This window comes from Gobio gobio (genome assembly GCF_949357685.1).
Source record: "Gobio gobio genome assembly, chromosome: 10".
In the NCBI taxonomy this organism is placed as follows: domain Eukaryota; kingdom Metazoa; phylum Chordata; class Actinopteri; order Cypriniformes; family Gobionidae; genus Gobio; species Gobio gobio.
Window position 1 is genome coordinate 6,270,296 of NC_137116.1, and position 22,730 is coordinate 6,293,025.

Here is a 22,730-nt window from a genome sequence, read left to right on the forward strand (position 1 = left end):
TTACATTATTTTACGCAATTTTCAACTTTTTTATTCGTTTTTACAAGATTCAACTCATTTTTAAGTCAGTTTAATGTCATTTAAGTTGAAAAGACTTAAACATCCAAGTTGATTGTACTTAAAAATTTAAGGCAGCAACTTTTACAGTAAATTGGGTCAAATCAAATATTAAGACGTTTGGAAACTTATACAAAAATCTCTAAGTAGGACCAAATGTGATTCATAGTGGATTCCGATCCAATCTGGACCCAAATGTGATACTTTAGGATTGATTCAAAAGAGGTTCCATTTGCAATTCTGCACATGTTCCTCTAGGGTGTTTCAAAACAGGAATTGAAGGATGAAATTGACCAGTTCAGATGTTTTAGCCTTCAGAAAACACAATCCACAGTTTGTTCTGTTTCTCCACCCCGGCATAGAGCACTGTTAGCACAGCGCTTTCTTATGCTAAACGTCAACTCCAGCAAAACAGACTCCTAATCACCGCCATTTCCTACATTTGCACAAACTCTCAAAGGACTGAAGCTTTTGAGAACAAATACCGCCGTACATAACTCCAATAATGATTGCTATACTTGATGGCATATTGTTGTATTGTTGATGCATACTGTGAATATTGAAAGAGATAGACGTCAATGGACTACATTTTTAAGTCAATTACCATTTATAATGCAGTCTTTTCTTGCTGTTTTTAACCCCAAAATTTTATTTTTCTTTTGAACAGCAACAATTGATGAACACATTTATTCTCCATGTCCAAAAGTGCAATATTACAATGGTTTCCTGGACATGTACCAGGGTAAAATTTACTATGCAACATGGCAAAAGCAAGATATTATTATTTGCAGTACCTGTGAAAACCACGGCACATGGATATGGTAATCATTTAGCGCAATGACCCATGGTACCAGAACAGTTTGCCTGAATTATTTTATATTAGATGTAATATAACGCAAAACACATATTAATAATGCTCAGTTTCTTCCTGTTCATGAAAACATTTATAAATGAGTGTATAACATCAGTACTCTTAACACAAAGTGCAGTCCTGTTATCATCTTGAGTGCATTTCTCCCTATTGATCAACAGCAAATGAACCCTAAAGTGTGTTTTAACTGTTATTTTTAGTGTATGTAATAAAGCTGATTAAAACGCTTGCTCTTGAAGCAGCAGTTAAATCAGGGTTGCCTTTTTTACGAGCTAAAAGCCCTCAATAGCCGTGAATGTATTGATTGAGAATACAAGGAGGATCTATATTGGTCTTATACTCAAATTCCTCTATAGAAGCTGAAATCCCTCACACCTCATGGCCTCTGGAGATTAACATGGAGAGGTCTAAACCTGGAGAAAACGGCAGAAGGCATTAGCCAAGCACGCGTTTAGCTATCTTTCCATCATGAAGGTGTGATGGCCAGGTTTGGTTTCCTTCACCTGGAGCTGGTCAGTATGATTCACACATGACGCGTGGCTCTCCTCACTCCTCTGAGGTTATACACACATTTCTGAGGGACTAGCGCATCGTTTTCCTAAACCTAATCCACCAGTAGCACACTTATATTAGCACCCAAGACAATCACCATGTCATTTTAGTGCGATTTTACACTAGATTACATATTATGGTTGGACAGGGGTGAAAATTACTTATTACAATACATATTCTAGTATTCAATAATTCAATTCAATAGCATATTTTTTGTGAATGTGTTTTACTCAAGTACAATTTCATTTCCAAGTCATTTCCTTAAATTCATTTAGACTTCCTTTCTTGGCAGATTATCATAATTTAAATATTTCCTTTTTAGTAGGGTTTGCACGATTACACTGCTGGTTGAGTTTAAATAGCCGATGACTTCCATTTCAGTCTAAACTATATGTGGATTTAACTAGTCATTTGTTCCTGTGAGGAAACACCTCATCTGTCACCACAACATAATAATTGTTCGAGATTAGTGTTTTAATAATAGACATTGTTGAAGATGGACAGACTTTAAAAATTATTTTACAGCAAAGTAAATAAAACTGATTATTGAATTATGTTTTACAGTTGAATTTCTACTTCAAAATATCACATTTAATTCAATGTTACGTGATGTTTCTTTGTAATTATTTGTGTAATTTACTAGCAATTGTAAATTGTTTCAAAGTAAATCAAACGTTTTTCAGTGTAATAACCACACTCTCAGGTTCCATATAGAATCTTAAAGGTTCCGTCATATTTAGAACCTTTTGGGGTTTTTCCATCATGGGATCATTTTATGGATTTAAAGGCACAATATGTAATTCTTCGCCGCTAGAGATCACTTATTCAAAACGTCTTGATTCTGCTGCAGACGAGCACTTTCGCTTCTTCCACTCATGCGTATTAGGGGTGTCGAAATTAATCGTTTCTTCGATTCATCGTGATGCAGACGAGGACGATTCAGTTCAGTAATAGTTCAAAACCGATTATAATGTACTGACGTTTTTCTGCCCTCATTTGTCACGTATGTGCGTTGTCACGGTAGCATACAAAGGCAGAGGGAGGCGAGACTCGAGTGCGAGTGATTAAAATGCTCTAAATACTTTAAAAGCCGACATCTGGGCACATTTCAGCTTTTATGAACAACCTGGTAAGCACGACCCGGAGAAGACACGCGCTGTGTGTAAATCTGTGGGGTAATAATAATACCACTAACTTGAGAAACCACGTCAGCTGTTTTCATCGTGAGCTGTTAACGCCTGTCAGTGCCAAGGTGGACCCAGCTCAGCCAAAAAGGGATCAAAAACGATTTCATTTACGATTGGTCACATAAATGTATCTCCACAAAACGGATATAAATCCGATCTCCAATTCCTGCACTATATGCAGATTTAACTGAAACGTCACTGAAAACAACAGATATTAACTGCATTGTATTAATCATCAGCTAAATCAAAAATCAAAGACCGCACTAGGAGAGAGTGGGACAACAGCAATGGTAAGATCATTCGGTTTCTTTACTTTTAATGAATATGATCGTATGTCGAGCACCTGCGACTTGCTTTCGGTTTTATTTGCGGTAGTTTGTGCGTTGGCTTGATGAAGAGATATGTAGCTGCTCGTCTGCGGCGATGTGTGCTTCAGTAGCGCTGTCATATCTGGCTATAACATAGCCCATAACGCTCCCACACGTTTTTTATTTGTTAGCATTGTTGGGAGGAGTAAAAAGTTTCAACAACTATATGCATTTAGACTTTAGCTTTCACTGTAATGAGCCCAGACCACCTCCTGAAGTGGCTTTTAGTATATTGTGTATTTGTTCTAAACGCTCCTGTTGTCTTCTGTGCCCAGACCTGAGTTTTGTTTGATGTTTGATACATTCAAGAACCGTGTTTTCTTTGAGCAGGTAAAATGAAAGGTTCAGTTCATATAACTGACTGACAAAATTATATACATGAGGATGCAGTGCATTGTGATGCATCGTGATTTCGAATTAAATCGTATCGATGGCATGATAATCGTAATCGAACCGAACCGTGAGACCACTGTAGGTTCACACCCTTAATGTGTATGTTGGGTAACGCAGCGCTGTTATCATATTGCACACATTTGAGTGTGTTGAAAGTTATGTTATACGTTACTATGAGACACTTGTTCACACTGCAGTGAGCTAGATCCATATTAGGCATGGTGAAACATGGTACTCGCAGTAAATCAAGAAAACCAGATTTAAACAATAAGACTAACTGTGTTGAGCTGTAGAACAATGATTCGTTTTATGTGATGAATGATCCAAACAGTTGCTCATCTGTCTAATAAAACACATCATATATCAATGTGTCTTTGGTGTTTCCATGGTTTCTCCAAAATAAAAATTTCAGATTTTCCACGGAAATCAAGGGTAACGCGGGTGTGATGTCATTGATAGGCGACGCACACACAAGACCTGTGTCCTGGTTATTTCTCTGGATTTAAACATTATTGGAAAAATTTGGGATAGTGTAAGCACAAGCCAACAAAATATATATATATATATAACACTGTTTAGAGGTTTTTGGATATTTTAATCCAAAAATCTTACATATTGTGCCTTTAATTACTTAATTTAGTTAGAATTTATTTAAATTACATTTTTATAAATTAAGCAGTTTGTAAACATATATTATCACTACAAAAAAATAAGTAGCCCATTAAACATAAAAGTATAATGCAATTAAGACATTTCTTCTTATATAAAACCTTTTTGGGAGTTCTTTTAAATGGAGTGAAGAAACCGAGTTCCAAATGTAACCCCTTTGAGAGTATATAAACAAATTTACACAAAAGCTATGAAAACTTAATCTGTACATCTTAAATACATTAAAATATTTGGCTAGATAAAAGTTTAGCTCAGGATAGCACCGACAAAGGCAAGGTCATGGATTTGCAGAGAACACACAGTGAGAAAATGTAGAGCTTGAATACACTGTCACTTTAGATAAAAGTGTCTGCCAAACACATTAATATAAAATCACTTCAGCGTTTAGTTTGTCCCGGTTAGCCTTCATATGGGTTCACAACCACCGGCTTAAGATGACATGAGCAATGCATCTTAACCTGCAGATTTTGGAGGAAATTTGAAGGTGTTTGAATAGAATTTTAATGCGAAAAATTAATTCATGCACGTCAGTGGCAGTCACATGCGTTAAACCGCACAGAGAAAAAGGGTATCAGAATTGTCCCTTTAGGGGTACAACAGCTTGTCACTGCTGGGGCAGTACCCTTAAAAGGACATCTTTGTACCTTTTTACTCCTAAAAGTTGCATATTAGTACCTTAAGGTACTACTATGAAATTTGTGTGTGTAAAAAAAGCTACAAAAGATATCCTTTTAAGGGTACTGCCCCAGTGACAAGCTGTTGTACCCCTAAAGGGACAATTCTGATACCCTTTTTCTCTGTGTGTAAGGAAAACAATATCCTTTGAGGCCCAAAAACTAGTTAGCCAAAGGTAGAAAAATGGCAGGTAGAGAAACAGAAAAGCAAAAAGAAGAAACACAATCTGTGTGACATTTTTCCTTTTCGCGAATGGTGGCTAATTCGTATGAATTCAATGTGTACGTTTTTGGGATCTTCATGCTCGTTTCCCCCTTCATGCTCGTTTTTCATGCGTTTAAAGATGTAAACGTTCCTCACGAGATCAGGTTGCTCTCATGAGATGAGTGTGTGAAGCGCTAATGCCTTCCGCTGTGCTGTCATTTGAAACAAGTCAGTCGTTGAATCGGACACCCGCCTCCATTTTAAGGCCAGGCATGCGAGACACGGACTCGCTAGCTTATTAACACCTGCGAGGTGCTTATACTCCTGGAAATCAGACACATTAGATGGCTTTAATTATGATAAGAACCGTTGAGCTAGTAATGCTATTCTCAGCACAGTTTGGTGGTCTATTGTTTTGTTAGTGACGCCGCAAACTAGAGTTGCAAGAGGTCAAACGTTACCTTATTGACTTTTCCCTAACCCTCTAAATCTGTGAAACGCGTCATAAACCGATCCATATCCCCTTTGATCAGGTTAAAACATCATTAATGTGTAGCTGAAAACACATGGCTGCTCTGCAGAGGAAACGTATGCTCCGCTGAAGTGTTGTATCTAAACGTTACAGGAGGTTTCCTACTGTAGACCCCACAGGGATCAAGAGAGTCCCGCTGGGACGCGCCTCACTCACGCTGGGCTTTGGAGCTCCAGCAGCTGATCTGAAACCAGTTTGTCTTGTCTTTTTAGGACGGGGTGACAGGGACGGACTGGAGGAAGTGGCAATGTCATGGCCAAGACCATGCACCAAACTGTGCTCTGAACACTTTTTGATGCACGAGAAAGAGAAAAAGCAGTTTTATTATTATGATGTTTCCTTCTCCGAGAAGGATGTAAAAAACCCCACAAAAAAACAAACAGGAAATGCTGAAAAGAGCAAAGCAGGCACGTGGTCAGATTAACCAGGTCTTTAAACCTACGTCCATCCCGTGTCGCAGACGCTGAAGTCAGGAGGTGTTAGCCGCTTCTGCCATTTGCTGTTGCTTGTGTGGACGTATCGTCACTCAATAGTTTAACAGCTGCCAATACACAGGCGCTCTGGGCTGGGATCAGACGGCTGTAGGGTCTATAAAGAGCCCCCCCGCCATGGGCCGACGAGAAATCTCACACCTTTCCCTGGCATTAGCTATGCAATCTTCCCTTTTGATGCTCTAACTGGCCACTTTAAGAGCTCAGGTACGGGCCGTCGTGGGAGACGCTGAGGCACAGCGCCGGAGGAAAACTGAGGATTCTTGTGCATCACACACACAGTGACACGAGTCTGCATGCACAAACGTGCCACAGACATACTAAACGGGGTTCCCACAGCTCGTTTGAAGCATTTCCGTGATTTCCTTATCCAGTGATCTCCTTAAAATCATGAATTGCTCTCACGAAGAATCATTTCGAAATATTTTTGAATGAAACGCAATTAGGAAAATGGATATTCAGGACTTGCCATTTTAATCAATTAATTTATGCATTTGACTTTGTCTGGTATGAAAATTACATTTTTAAATTGTGTAACATCATGTGGGAACATAATATTTTAAAATGTATGAATTTGCTTTTAATAAAACAACGCCACGGTCACAGGTTTAAATCCCAGGGAATGCATGATACAATATCATCTGCCAAAAGCATAAATGTAAAACATTGCATGAGCTATTTTTGAAAAAATTCTTACAATTTCCATATTATTTTATCATACCAAAGGCCTAAATATTTGACCAAGTTCAAAGACCAACTGCAGTGTTCTTTTAGTATTATTTACGTTTATAATATTTATTAGTATTTTGAATTCGTTTTCATTTTAATTGAAGTCATTTTGGTTTGTTTTTAAATATTTCGATATATAGCGTTAACTTTTTTTTATTTGTGTAATTTAATTATTCAGTGCAACATTTCTCAAGTTACGTTTTTTTTTTCATCTAATATGTATGTTTTATTTTAGCTCAGCTTTATTACAATAAAAAAAGGTTTTTAGATTTTGTAAACAACAACACTGACCAACTGAACACAAAAACTGATGTTATTAATCCTTTCTATAATATTTAGTATTATTCAGATTCTTGGCTTATTCCTCATCTCATGATTCAACAGGTCAGGACAGTCATTGATGACATTTGAGCATTACCTCCAAAAAAAACACCCTGAGGCCACGGCTATGATTGGCTCGTTGACCTGAAAGGCCAACTTCCTTCCAACCAACGACCCGACGTCATTACCAGAACTACATTTGGGCCTAAATTCAGATCAAAGTCCAAACGTACGATATGACTCATAAGTATTGGGTCAGTTTGGATGGAGGCCAACAGACGGACACAGGAGGCAAACAATCACCACCTACCCCCACATCCCCTAGAAAAGATCTGACACACATTTGGTCCCATATGTAAGAAAACAAACCCTCAGCGTAGTGTGCCTGACAAAGGGAGTAAATGACACATTGGCAGCACTTCATAAGAAACCTCTGGCAGCTGCTAATGGGTCTTAATGGCCTTCCTCGAGTCTGAGGGCTTCACACCGGCCGGGACACTCCCTTTAACATGGCCTGGCTAAAAGAGACGGGGTGGTCTTGGGCCCGAAAGGATCACAGGACGACCTTCAATTCCCTCGCTTTTCTTTGATTGCATGCTAAAGTCAAAATGGGGAGATTTTATAGAAAGCACGTGTCATTTAGAGTAACTACAGCTGCAACATAATTTGATCTGAATGAGCGTAATCTTACGGACGTGAATGCATTGAGCTCACAGAGCGTTTGTCTCAGTATTACTGCAGCAGTCACAGTCTCAGAACTCAAGGGGGCGATAGAGTGAACCAAATTCTGCTGTTTTTCAGGCAACTATCCATAAATATCAATGGGAAAAACAATAGGTTTTTTTAAAACTAGAAGTTTATTGAACCTTTAGACAAAAATAATAAAAATTGAGTATCATATTTGATACATCATGCTTTTATGGTTCATATGATATAGTAAGTCATAGTCGAGGAGGGAAAAACGCATTCAGAGGCTCAAACTGAGCAAAAATATACAATTTGGTGCAGATGCTGATATTCATAAGGCCAAAAAGGAAGATGAAATGTAAATCAATGAGATATTATAACAGACTACTGACATAAATTGCATATGAATATCAGCCGTCATTTTATATCTGCCAATAATAGTAAGATGATATTTAAATGCTTAGTTGTATGATCCAAACTCTGTAGTTTTAAAACATATAATGCAATGCAATACAATGATGATTGAGAGATGAACAAATAAACTTTCATCAAAAGCCTGATGATCATATTTGATACATTTGAACTTGATTTTTATAAAAAAGGATATCAATCAAGTAAACCTAAGTTGCTTCAGTCCAGTAAGTGCTCTTGAAACACCACTTATATAAAATTTATTCTAACGTTTACTTGATAAAAATTCAAAACAAGATTTCACAGCACAAAAAGGTGAACTGAAAAATGTTTAAAAAAAATGATACAACAGGCTTTATATGGTTAACTGTTGCTCTGCCATGAGAATTTTGACCATAAGGAACAGCAGAACCTTGTTGTAACATTATGAATTGAGCTATGACACATTTGGTAAAGGTGAACTATGTGGTTTTCTTCCAGTGTTGATACATTTCCTGTTGAAATAGGAAGGTCAAGACATATCAAAAGGCTTTTTAAAAGAGCTAATAGTCTTCAGTTATGCCAGAAACAGAAATGATGACTAGTTTCACGAGCATACGCACATTAATTTGTTACCCTTGTTCTAATGCTAATGGATTGGGGGTGTTTTAAATGAGCAACCATGTGCCCGAGGTTAGTCATTTGCATAAAACACGGCTAAACAATCTCCATATAAGGGCTTTCCGTCACTCTCAGCACACACATGACACTCCTGCAAGATCCTCAAAACCAGTTCAAACAGAGTAAACAGCTTTTATTCAGAGCTCTCATTAACCAGCTGTACATATGCAGAGGAAGCTCACAGCTCGAGCTGTAATAATCTCTCTCTCTCTCTCTCTCTCTCTCTCTCTCTCTCTCTCTCTCTCTCTCTCTCTCTCTCTCTCTCTCTCTCTCTCTCTCTCTCTCTCTCTCTCTCTCTCTCTCTCTCTCTCTCTCTATATATATATATATATATATATATATATATATTTACACTGCAGGTCAAAAAGTTCAAGTGGCACTCACTGCAAAGCCACATGACATTTGGCTCCTCCTCTCTGGACTTAACGGGTGGAGCTTGACCTAGTGTTGTTCAGCGATTGGGTGAGGCTGCTCACTGCAAAGCCAATGGGTGGAGCTAAATTGTCCAACCACACCCACCTTTGGCTCTTGGCTTGCTCAGTCGGGGACACTAAATATTCAACATTGACACTATATGATAATTGAAATGAGCTGGATAACATCACTGTTTTCTCCAGAGTTGCTGTACAGCCGAATCAAATTCTGTTGCATTATTTTCTTGTTTTACTCTGTGAAGCTGCTTTGAAACAATCGCATTGTAAAAAGCGCTATATAAATAAAGGTGACTTGACTTGACTCCCTAACCCTACCCATAAACCTTTCGCTAAACATAACTCCACCCATTATGTCCAGAGAAGGGGAACTGGACATCATTTGGCTCTGCAGTGGGCACCACTTGCATAGGGTTATGGTTAGGGTGTGGCTGGACCTTCAATCTCTACCCATTAAATCAGAGAGGCGGAGCTGGATGTCAAGCCCCGCCCATTGGTTCTGCAGTGAGCAGCTTCTCCAACATTTTGGAATAAAGAATTTAGTTTAGTTAACTGAATAATTTAGTTGGTATAAAGTTTCTTACAACCCAGGCTGGATTTATTTTCTGAAAAATACAGTAAAAACAGTAATATTGTGAAATATTATTACTTAAAGTAACTTTTCGATTTGAATATTTTAAAAACTGCAATCAAAGCTGAATTTTCAGCATCATTACTCCAGTCTTCAGTGTCAAATTATCCTTCAGAAATCATTCTACACAAAAAAAAAATGCTGGGTTAAAAACAACCCAAGTTGGGTTGAAAATGGACAAACCCAGTGGTTGGGTTAAATGTTTTATTTAACCCAACTATTGTATAACAATTACTATATGGCTGGTTTAAAATAAACCCAAAATTGTTTGGAAATTAAAAATCAGACACATAATTATTAGAGGCAACATTAATAATAAAAAGGTGAACATACTTTGGGTTCATTTTAAAGAGCACCTATTATGGCATTTAAAATGTTCCAAATATTGTTTTAGAAGTCCCCAACAACAGTTTTGCATGCATGCAATGACAAAAAAGACTTTAGTTTTCTTATAATATGCATTTATTTTTACCTGTTTTGACAGCGATTCTCAAATGATTCCTTTAGTGATTCACTTTTCAAAACCCCGCCTTTACGTGACGCTAATCTGCGGTGATTGGTCCGATGACCCAGTCAGTTGTGATTGGTATAGTCTGTGCAGATATTTTCGGAAACGGAACGCCCATCAAAGTCTTATAGTGACAGTAATTTGTTAATATGTGTCAGGAGTTATGAATATGAAAACTGCGTCGGTACCGTTTGATTGTAATATGAGCCTCTGCTTATCTCATTCTTAAAAAAAAATCCTCTATTCTCCTCACGAAGACTCGCGACAAATCAACATCCCTCAGGGCTTTTAGTTCAAAAGTGTGCAGATGAGGAGACATATTGATAGATTCTCATATGTCTGTGTCAAATTTCTAAACAGGAGTATTTTTTATTCAATACTTCCTCAAAATGCGCAGATGTAGCCTAATCATGAGCGATTGAGTCTCTTGTGTGTTGTTTTCAATTCATACTGGCAGCCGGAGGGCGCTCTGTGCACATGTAGTCCATATATGGTACAGATAGACGAAGAAGATACCATGTGCCATAATAGAAGTCCATAACAAAAGCTTCCTGAGATCGCGAAACATGAAAATAGAGACATTTGAAGACTGATAAATACACAATCGCGACGATGTATGGTTTGTCTTCAAGCCACTTAGTCTTCAAATGCTCATCCTTGGGCAGATGAAAAAAGTTTGCTTTTGAGTCGCACTTCAGAACACAGCGTCTCGTCGCCATGATGTTTTCTAGTTTTCACTGGCGTCTCGTGGCCATGATGTTTTCTAGTTTTCACTGGCGTCTTGGAGCGCAATAAGTGGGCGTATCGTATTCAAATAACTTGACAAGTTGACGTCATCTAGTCAGAGAAAAAGCTTCGGTCTTCTAACGATTCTTAAAAATGACTCCGAGTCGACTCTTACTTTTGAAAGAAAATAACTATATATACGGTGCACTGTCATATTTCAAACTTTACAGGATGTTTTTGTTCACTTAGATCTATGTTACACACTACATGAAAGGTAAATTTCTAAATTCTATGATAGGTGTTCTTTAAGCGAGCAATACAGTCAGAGTAAAATAAAACTACCCAGCAGGTTGGGCAAACATTTAACTCAACCGCTGGGTCAAAACAACACAATTGCTTGTCAATTTTCAACCCAACTTGGATTGTTTTTAACCTAGCATTTTTTAACGTGGAACATGCTGATTTGCATGAACATTTCTGATTATTATCAATGATGAAAACAGTCGTGCTGCTGTGTATTCTTTATGTTTATAATTTAATATGTATTTTAAAGTTATTTTAAAAAAATAAAGCATTTCCACACATAATTTAAGTTGTTGTTTTTTTTACAAAGAAAATGTACAGTAATAGCTAGAAATTATACAGTTGTAATATTTAAAACTTTATCATACACCAACATTCAAAAGTTTAGGATTTGTAAGGTTTTTTTCATGTTTAAAAGTCTCATTATTTGATGACAAATGCAGTAAAAACAGTATTGTGAAATATTATTACGGTTTAAAACAACAGTTTTCTATGTGAATATATTGTAAAATGTAATTCATTCCTGTGATCAAGTTCCTGTGAAAAAGTTGATTTCTTAAGGTCTCAAAAAACAAACACCAAAGATCAGGTAAAAATGTAAGTGTATTTTTGGTTTTGTGATATCATCAATGCAGCAAGTCAGAAATATCAATCTTCTCAGAAAAAAAGCCTGAGGACAGTATAATACCCCACAGAAAACCTCCCCACCTCGTCTTACATTCTCAACACAAGCATAGAGAGACAGCATTCAAAACACAACAACAAACAAAATATTACTTTACAAAGAGGAAAAAATAGAAGCATCTCTTTATCTGTTTACAGGTAGTTTGGTCACACATGCTCAGTGCATCGAAACATTTCAAAGTCCTTCAAAGTCTTCGTATATTCAAAAAAATACTGGTAGCTATTTATCCATCTACAAGTAGAAAACGTTCGGTAAAAAACATTCCTCCGTCTAAAGTACTCTTTACATCAGAACTGGGAAAAACAGCTCGACCAGCTCCAGCCATGATCGCAGTCATGAGGAGAAGAAGAATAAGAAAAATTACCCATGTCTGGAATCTGACATGCTCTTAATGCTCGAGATAAAGCAGTGCTACTTCAATTTGAGACAAAATCGCACAGGTCAAGAACCTAAATACAACTAACATTTGGGTGCTTTTATTTGGTTAAAGGGACAGTTCACCCAAAAAGTATGTCATTATAAACTCAAAAAGAACACAAAAGATGATGTTTGGCAGGACGTTCACGCTGTTTTTTAACCATACAATGACGGTAAATGTTGACCAAAAGGACAAAAAAGCACCATAAAAGTAGTCCATATGGGAAGTGCACTAGATTTCAAGTCTTCTATAGCCATTTGATAATCATTCACTGAAAACCTGGTGTGATGTACCATATTACTACTCTCACAAAAGTATCTAATGACTTCAAAATGAGTCCGTCCATATGAAAACATGGTCATATGGACTATTTTTAAGGAGTGTGGACAGCTCCTGGTCTCCATCCACTTTGATTGTATGGAAAAGTGCAGCGTGAACATTCTGCTAAAGTTCTCCTTTTGTGTTCCACGGAAGAAAGTACGTCATTTTTGTGTGGACTTTCCATTTAACCATTCGAAGATTATTTTAAGAAGCCAAAGCTAAGAGATCAGCACCATTTTTAGGCATTTTCATCTCATGAAAAACAACAAAAAAAAAACAATGGCTGTGATGCCAGACATTTTGGCATTTTTCTTGAATAAAAAACAAAATAATTCTGTAGCTAGGTTAGATCACATTCATGTTTTAATTGTGATATGAATAATAATCGTCACGTGTTCTCAGTGCTGGTGACAGGACTGGCATGCTCCACTTTTTCAGCCGTGCTTGTTTACGATCCTCGCATGGAAACGTAATAAAACTACAAACGAAAACACGAAATCAGGTCAAAAACGTGACACGTGAACAGCAATGGAATTTTTGGCGTCTTAAAATACCGTCTATATTTTTTCACAACCAACAGATTACCAATAACAGTAATCTATAATAATTTAACTCTCGTGGTGCTGCAGAGGAATTTGAAGAACTCTCCTTTAAAAAGCCGACAGCTTAAGCATGGAGATGCTCCGTGCGAACAATACGTGTAGGCAGCTCTGAACAAAGAAGTAATAGCACATATGCAGAAAAACAAACTTTTGCATGCTGTGTTGCATTTTGCAATGCCACCGAAACTTGGTAGTGATATGAAACGTGTTTATTTTACACCAAACGTCAAGCGAAACCTACTTCCTGTTAATTCTGTAAACAACGTTGTGATGGATTTAATGCCCAAGAGACTCTTGAGTGAGTAAATTGCATTACATAAACTGCCAATATTACACAATCCATCCTTAAGTGGAATACTTCTCCCGTGATGCGTCACTGAGAATCCACCGTGGTTGTTGCGGTTAGCTGCGTAACTGCTGGAGTAAAAATGGCACTTTGCAGGATTGTACGCAACGAAAACACACCAGAAGAACATAGAAACCCGGTCCATGCTTAGCAGCAGAGGAGCAAAAACAACAGGACACAAGTGCCAGGGTAGGAAAAAGCCCTTTCGCTGAAAAACGTGCATACACGCGCTATAGAAAACCGGACGCAGACGAAACCGTCAACGATTAGCTGCAGCTACACCGTTAGAAAAGGAGATCTGACTTCAGAGTTCTGCAGCAGTGCGGGGTCAAAGCCGTACGCTTCAAATGTCCATGTAGTCGTCTTCCTCATCGGACTCGCTTTCCAGGGAGGATTCCTGACTCGACGTCTCTTGCACCTCTAAAGCGGGCTGAGCCAGAGTGTCTTTCTTCACGTTAGCCGCCGACTGAGAGGACAGGATCACATTCTGACGGGATAAAGAGAAAGACAACGTCTCATGATCCGCAGTGGACACATTTCAAAAGTGTCCAAATACTTTTTGGGCCATTGTATCTTGTGATGTGTCAATATTGCAATGTATACTTAGGACTGCAACAACTAATCGATAAAATCGATAATGAAAATCATTGATAACGATTCTCATTATCGATTAGTCGGGTCTGGCCTCTGTGCACGGAAAACTTCCAGCAGTCGCGCCAAATTACAGCACTGAATAACGCATTCCTATGGACAAAATACATTAAACATAGTGGAGTGTAAACAGAGTGAGCTTCTGCGGGAAAGGTACAAAACACGAGGATTCTGTACTTTAACCCTCTGGTCCTCTTTGTTTAGGGGTCACACTTGTCTCCTTCGCGGTCAAAAGTGACCGAAGCCTTAAAATGTCACTTTTTTCTTCTTCAGGAAAACCAATGTAATATATTTTTGCTCAATAATATTTTTTGATTATTATTTAGAATTTTGAAGGGATTATATGGTACTATGCAATAATTATACAATTTTAATGAGCAATTAGAATTAATATTTAATTTTTTAAATATTTACTTTTTTCCCCAAAAATGCAACATTTCACATTACAATAGAGTGCAGGCCTTTAAAATCCATTATTTAAGTGAGAATAGCACCTTCTGGAGATGTTAAAAAAATAAAAACGTGTAATGTCGTGTTAACCAACTGTAGGCTATAGCTTTTTTTTTCTTCAATAAATGCATTCTTGCCTGTTAATTTCTGTCTCTCTCTCTCTCTTTCTCTCTCTGTGTGTGTGTGTGTGTGTGTGTGTGTGTGTGTGTGTGTGTGTGTGTGTGTGTGTGTGTGTGTGTGTGTGTGTGTGTGTGTGTGTGTGTGTGTGTGTGTGTGTGTGTGTGTGTGTGTGTGTGTGTGTATTTGAGCGAGAGAGTCACTTTTGTATTTTTTTTTCATTTATTGATTTTATTTAGCATATTTTCAAAATTTGCTGTTGCAGTCTTACCTGTTCATTTCTATGTGTGTGTGTGTGTGTGTTTGTTTGTGTTCATGGGTGTGTGTGTGTGTGTGTCTAATTTGCACTCTTGACATTTTAGAGTGTCACCCCTTCATTGCTGCACACTTTTTTTCTGCACAGTGGCTGCTGTGTAGTTTGTACTACCAAAAGTTTCTCTGAGTTTTCGTATTTTTGCGTATTTCCCATTCATTTCCTATGTCGGTCATTTTTGATCGCGAAGGAGACAAGTGTGACTGTTTTTTTTACGACCCTTTAACATATCCGAATCATCTCCTTGATTTTTTTGTGTGTTCACATAGCTAATGCAACAAAAGTCACCAAGTGTCATCCCATTCCGATAAGGCAAAAAAATAAAATTTTGACCGAAGAGAACCAGAGGGTTAAGCTTCAAGATAATGCATTAGCGTTTAACATACCCTGTGCGCTTTGATGTGTGTGTCTGTGTCCTCAGCGCAAAACGTTCATTTTACAGGTTATATCCACTGATCTATACAGAGAACAGTAGTTATATCCTCATCTGTAAATGTTACTAATTCACGCGACTATTTCCATTTTGCATTAAACGCGTCCTGACAGTCTGCATTTTAAGCTTCAAACAGACATAGAGAGTGAGACAATTAATATTCAGCTCAAAAATATCTGCTTTAGTCGCTAAATTTAGTTTTAAAAGTCAACATGTAATTCAAGTATTTTATGAGAGTAGTGACTGTAAAGGGATAACAGCGTTTAATTGAATATACATGTAAGACGTTTTTACAGGATAAAGAAATGACAGTAACAGGTTACTTTGTGTGTGTGTTCCTGCAGAACATTCCTCTTATCGGGGAACACCGAGTTTGTGTTTTGTGTGTTTTTGTTTTTCTTTAATATCCCTTTAATGTAGGGATTTAAACTGTTCGTTTGCTTAGTAACTTTTTTTGCAAATAATGTATGAACGGATATCCTGGAAGCTGAACTTAGCCCCGCCCACAACATTTGAGGTCGGGAAGTTCGGTCTGGACTTGGTCCGTTGTGGAGCAACTATGCTCGAACCAGAGCTGTTCAGACCAATCAAATTGTCAGGGCGGGCTTTATACGATGATGGACAGATGATCAACAGTAACGTAATCATTCACGTCACCAAAGAGTGCTTGGGTTGAATTCGTTCTCATCCTAAACGGAGAACTTGTTCGTATATACATTCACCTTCACTATCACAGCCCAATGGAGCAGTATCAGACTCATATTCTGACTAGAATTGAGTATGACGACATGAGGCTATGGAACAGATATACTCTTATGAAAATCAACCATGGTTTTATTGTAGTAAAACCATGTTTTTTGGAGTATTGATTACCATTTGTATAACCACACAAATACCAGTTAAACTATGGATTGAAGCAAAACTAATTAATTTGTGGTTACCATTGAATAATTACAATAACCCTGCTATTTATTTATATATTTTTTTGTTCTATTCATTGTAATTTTAGTAAGGTATATTCACTATGCGTGTTTTCTCTCTTAGCTGTCATGTTTGTTTGAAGGACAGCATTGGGCAGGATGTGGAGTAGTTTGTTTTGTAAAATATATATATTTTTTGATTTTATCTGATTAATGGGAAAAAAATTATCATCCAACTAATCAATAATCAAAATAATCGTTATTTGCAGCCCTACTTTCAAGTGTGATGAGTGAATTAAAAACACTAACCTTGAGTTTCTGTTTGGTCTCCTCAGAGATGCTACCTTTGGGCGAGAGCAGGGTGGGCGTGGGGGGCGTGACTGTTATCTCCGGGGGGAATTTAGTGACTGTGGAGGGAATCACCAGTTTGGGCATGTTGGGTGGGATTCTGGAGCGGATGCGACTCGCATCGCCCTGCTTCGACTGGTCACTTTCTGGAGAAAAAAAAATATATATATATTTTATTTATATTGCACTTTTCCAAACAAATCAATGCAGTTCAAAGTGCTTTACAGGCAAGAAGATACAAGAGTTAGTATAAAAAGAAAATTAAATAGGAATAGATCCATTTAAGATACAAGAATAAAAGTTGATAAGGATTAAAATATAAAATAAATATCATAATAAAAATACATAAAATGACTATTACTATTCTACAAATGTGACCAACTGAAATAGACAATGAGTAGGTGTTATATAATTAATTATTGTATATTTATATTTATAAATCATGTAACAAATAATTACACTAGCGTTCAAAAGATCCATTTTTGTAAGATTTTGGTCTTCTGCTCACAAAGGCTGCATTTATTTGATCAAAAATTCAATAAAAACTGTAATATTGTGAAATATTACAATTTATAATAACTGTTTTCTATTGTAATATATTTTTAAAATGTCATTTATTCCTGTGATCAAAACTGAATTTTCAGCATCATTACTCCAGTCTTCATTCATTCTAATATGATGATTTGATGCTCAATAAATATTTATGATTATTATCAATGTTGCTTTCAGGATTCTTTGATGAATAGAAAGTTAAAAAGAACAGCATTTATTTGAAATATAAATCAGATGTAACTTTATAAATGTCTTTACTGTCACTTTTCAGCAATTTAATGCATCCTTGCTGAAAAAAAGTATGAATTTCTCGAACCCTGTAAAGATGAAAAAGTTTTCAGAAGATTTAAATTTTTTTAAATGGTTTATTGAACCATTAGAAAAAAAAGGTTTGTATATGTATTTTTGCTGAGTATCATTATCGATACATCATGCTTTCATGGCTCATATGATATAGTGAGTCATAGTTGAGGAGGAAAAAACACCAGTTTTATTCCCAAAACTGAGCAAAAATATACAATTTGGTGCAGATGCTGATATTGATATGGCCAAAAAGGAAGATGAAATTCTGATGCTTGTAATGTAAATCAATGAGATATTATAACAGACTACTGACATAAAATATAAATATCAGCTTTCATTATGTATCTGCTAATAATGTCTTAGTAAGATATTTAAATGCTTAGTTTTATGATCCAATCTCTGTAGTTTTAAAACATATAATGCAATGCAATACAATGATGATTGAGAGATGAACAAATAAAACATCAAAAGCCTGATGATCATATTTGAGACTAGCATTTGAACATATTTTATTAAATTTTCTTTTAAAAAAGTTGCTTCAGTCCAGTAAGTGTTCATCTGGAAATATTACTAACAATATAAAAGTTACTCTTAAGTTGAATTAAAATCATTAAAGATGATTTTAGAAAGCATGACATTTGTACAATTATACTAAAAGGGCTTTTAACTAAAAAATAGTTAGATGACAGAAGGCGTGTAGTAGATTGTGTGCAACAGGTTCTTTAGCAAAGTTTTGATCATGTTGATAATTTGGAGGCCTTAGACATGTGCGTATCAAATATGATACAGCAGGCTTTAAAGGATTAATGACCCCAAACTATTGAACGGAGCTTATCTTCCAGACAGTATTCCAGGTAACCTCCCTGCACAAACATGAGGAATCCAGCATGTGACGCTGCATTACCTGTGCTGGTGTGAGTGGAGCAGGACGGCGGCTCATGAGCGGCCCACTCCTGTGTGCTGTGAATCTGAGAGACGCTGGCCATCTTCATCTGCTGACACAGGTGTGACTCGTGCTGGCGGTACAGCAGACCCTCTGTCGCGGCCTCCTCTCTGTCCTCTACACACAAACAGGAAACAGATCGTTTAGGCCCTCAAATCTGATTTGAAGGGCCACATTCAAAATCAACTGAATCAAATCAACTTAATCTGTATTATATTTCCAGTTTTCACTTTAAGTTTAGTTATATACTTTTGTCTCTTTTTTCAAATGTAGCTTTAATTTATTTTTATTTCAGTTTTAGTTTTCAACCAAGTCAGATGCCGAGGCAAAATTTCAAATGATTCTTTTTTTCAAGTTTTTAATCTAGTATCTATATTTGATCAATTTTATAAAAGGTAAATTTAAGACTATTTTAGACCTTTTAAAGACCAATTAAAGAAAATTTAAGGAATAAATGGAAGGGAACACAAAATGTTCTATAAATATAACTGTGTAGGGCGAAACTCAATGAGTTTGTAAAAACATCTTCCAACAGATATGCGTTACTTTTTTAACTAATTTTATCATTTTGCTTAAAACCACTAAAATATGGAAATAACTTTTACTGCACCTTCTGATCACACTGAAAAAAAAGTGATGTTTTTCTCAGTATTTCTGTTTTTTTATTTTTTTTTCAGTACATGTATCTAAAGGTTCCTAAATCAAGATGAAGTACTTCAGATGTAAAATGACAAAATAGGAAGTCTTGTTTTCTGTGAAATTGATCAAAATGAAGTTTATGACTAAAACAAGAATCAATATCTGCCAAAGGGCTCAGAAAAATCAGCTTAATTTAGAAGTTTTGACAGATATTTGTTCTGGTTTTAAGCATAAACGTTTGTTCAGTTTTGTTCAATTTTTCAAAGACTTAATTTTACATTTGCATCTGAATTGCATCACGGCGCGAATTGAGCGAATTAAGGGTTTGACGCGTGATTCGCGCGAATGCAAGTTTATGTATGATCAATAATACAAAAGTATAAGTAAAAGGTATAATAAGCTATACATGAAATAAAGCAAACAATTCAGTCAAACATTCAAAGTCAGTGCTACTCGGCTACAACGGTAACGTAAAGTTATAGACTAAAAATAAAAAAGTAATAACTTCACTTTGCCCTCAGCCTAAACGCTTTGCCAGGGAACAAATTATAGATCCATGAGATCAAAGATCGCCCGTTACATCTACACAAGACGAACTATAGCTCGAGACACCACAGAGACATCAGAGCCAGCGGCAAATGTCAGAAGGACTAGGAAAGTCTGCTCTCGCCGGGGTTAATAAGTGCGGCCTGGATCTCACAACTCCGAAAACGCCAGATAAAATGTTAAAATAGGCACTCTTTTTATAAATAAACCACAGATTTGAGCTTTAAACAACTACATTATCACCTTAAAAAGTCTTAAAACTACGTTTTACACATTAATAGTAATATTTTAACAAAAAAGACGTGTAAACACAGCCCATGTCAGCCATTTAATCAACGAGACGAACCACCTGGCAGAAGCCCCTCCCATGACGTGAATTCGCGTCTGTTGTGAAGTAAATGTCACGCGTGAATGAAGCGAGTAAACTCAATGTTCAAGCGTCCAACTGCGCACAAATAGCGCAATTTATTCGCGTCCGGTGTGAACACACCATAAGAATTAAGACTTTAAAACTCATATAAACCCTGTAACAACAACAGCGCTCGGGGTATAACGATACACTCGTGTCACGATTCGATATAAATCGCGATACTGAACTCACGATACGATATGTATCGCGATATTTTAAGCCAAATTAAAGAGTTAAAAAATATATATATATTATTAAAATTATATTATTATTATTATATTGTATTATTATCAGGACCCACACATATTCCCCCATTGCATCATTATATATATAGTCGTTTAATGTAATAATGTCACTGAAACTCCGTAAACTTTCATTTATTCCCTTCACACAGTCCTCCGCTTTCAATGCAGGCAGCATTCCCTCCGGTGCTCACTATATCCCATCTCTCCTGCTATTAATGCACTATACATATAAGAATAAACAATCTCAAATGCTTTGAATAATCATACTATTAAAACTAAATGTGATCTGATGATTTAAATGATGTTTGCTCTTTCACTAAGGTAAAGGATGTTTGCACTTTGTGCGTCACGCAATCATTTGTACGTCCGTGTTTACTACAGTATGTGCGTCGTTATAAATCTGTTCATCATATAAAGCCATCGAGTCTCTTCGGAAGACTTGAATTTGGATTAGACAGTCGAATAGTTATTTTTACAATGCCTTTATGACATTTATTGGATCTTTTAAGTTTGAGAGGAATGGACTTTAAATGGAGGGACAGAAATCACTCAGGTTTTATAAAGAATATCTTCATTCGTGTTTAGGAGTTAAACAAAACAACATGAGGGTGAGCACATGATGACAGTTTATATTTTTGGATGAAAATACAGCAAGTTGAGCCTTGGATAAAACAACTCTATATCGCAAATCATATCGCTTACATCAACGATATATATCGTCACATTTTTATATCGGTATATATCGATTAACGATATATCGTCACACCCCTAAACAGCGCTGATGCATGTCAACACTTAGACGATTTATGGTTGTGAGAATGACAGGGTCTAATAACCACTGACTCTGAACATCGCACCAGTAATCTATAATACAGAGACAGATAGAGTATGTCTGTGTGCATCTAAGTATGCTTATGTTTAAGGTCGTTTGATGATCTGCTCATGATGAAAAATCATTTTTGACAATACGCTTTAATACGGCAGAAACCGTGGCTGAATTTCAAAGACTGCGCTGACCGACTCAAACCTGATTATGTTGTAGTGCATCATGCACTTTCATTTGGCCTCTCAAGGACACACACAGTCGTATACATGCACACTTAACACAATCATGTACTTGAACATTCATCCTTGTTTCCTTAGCAACAGAGCATGAAGCGCAGAACACATCAGCCTAAACGAGACGCACCAAACAGAGGAGGAAGTGAGACAGGAAGAGAGCCAGCAGGCTGTATTAGTAATGAAACTTTTGTTGAAGTTATAAGCTGCATGCTGAACCCCAACAGGAAATGGTTATATAGAGCTAATCATAAACAGTACTTATCGTTTCATGAATAAACACGGCATCTTCTGGCCACACGTGGAAACTGTCAATTGAGTGCCAACCAAAGCAGCAGCCACTAAAAAAGGGCATGTCCCAAATAATATACTACACTACTCATACTTACTGTAATGCAGTGTGCTGTGCATAGTCTGCAACCTTTCTGTATAAATACAATATCCCAGGTGACCTACAACATCAGCCAAAACGTGAAGTATACAACACATTTTTCCAGCCAATTAATCCGGTTGGCCGATTAATCGGAAAAATTATAGGCCAACTAATCGATTTTCAAAATAATCGTTAGTTGCAACCCTATTTAAAAATAGCAATTTTCAGCATCATTACTCCAGTCTTCAGTGTCGCATGACACTTCAGAAATCATTCTAATATGATGATTATAAATATCTTTACTGTGACTTTTGATCAATTTAATGAATCCTTGCTGAATAAAAGTCTTAAAATTAAAATCTTACAGACCTCAAACCTTTATGTAGTGTATCTGTGAAATGATAATCCGATGCCACTCTCATGCTGCAATATGATTTTAAATGTTTATCTGTTTCATACACTATTTAAAAAAAATACCAGGAAGTATCTGAGCATTTACTGCGCAGTATGCAGTGAACATTATGCGAAGCATTATACACTGTAGGAGTTGCACAGACTTTAATCACGCTTTAAGCTTGACTTCGAATTGAATCACATGGATCTCAACTTAAAAACATCTGACGTCGCTCAACCCCCAATGCACAGTTGATT

The 22,730-nt window shown here is 36.7% G+C and overlaps 1 protein-coding gene across 1 annotated transcript in view; it reads right to left on the bottom strand.

Annotated features, from left to right (window-relative positions):
- Positions 1 to 11,633: 11,633 nt before the first annotated feature.
- cabin1 (calcineurin binding protein 1) overlaps positions 11,634 to 22,730 on the bottom strand; it is a 170,471-nt gene continuing 159,374 nt past the window's right edge. The window contains exons 36-38 of the mRNA XM_079827753.1: positions 18,770 to 18,925; positions 16,972 to 17,156; positions 11,634 to 14,265 (exon numbers count right to left, since the gene is read on the bottom strand). Of these exons, the coding sequence (XP_079683879.1) occupies positions 14,122 to 14,265; positions 16,972 to 17,156; positions 18,770 to 18,925 (485 nt within the window). The 3' untranslated portion in view covers positions 11,634 to 14,121. The remainder of the gene's footprint in view (positions 14,266 to 16,971; positions 17,157 to 18,769; positions 18,926 to 22,730) is intronic.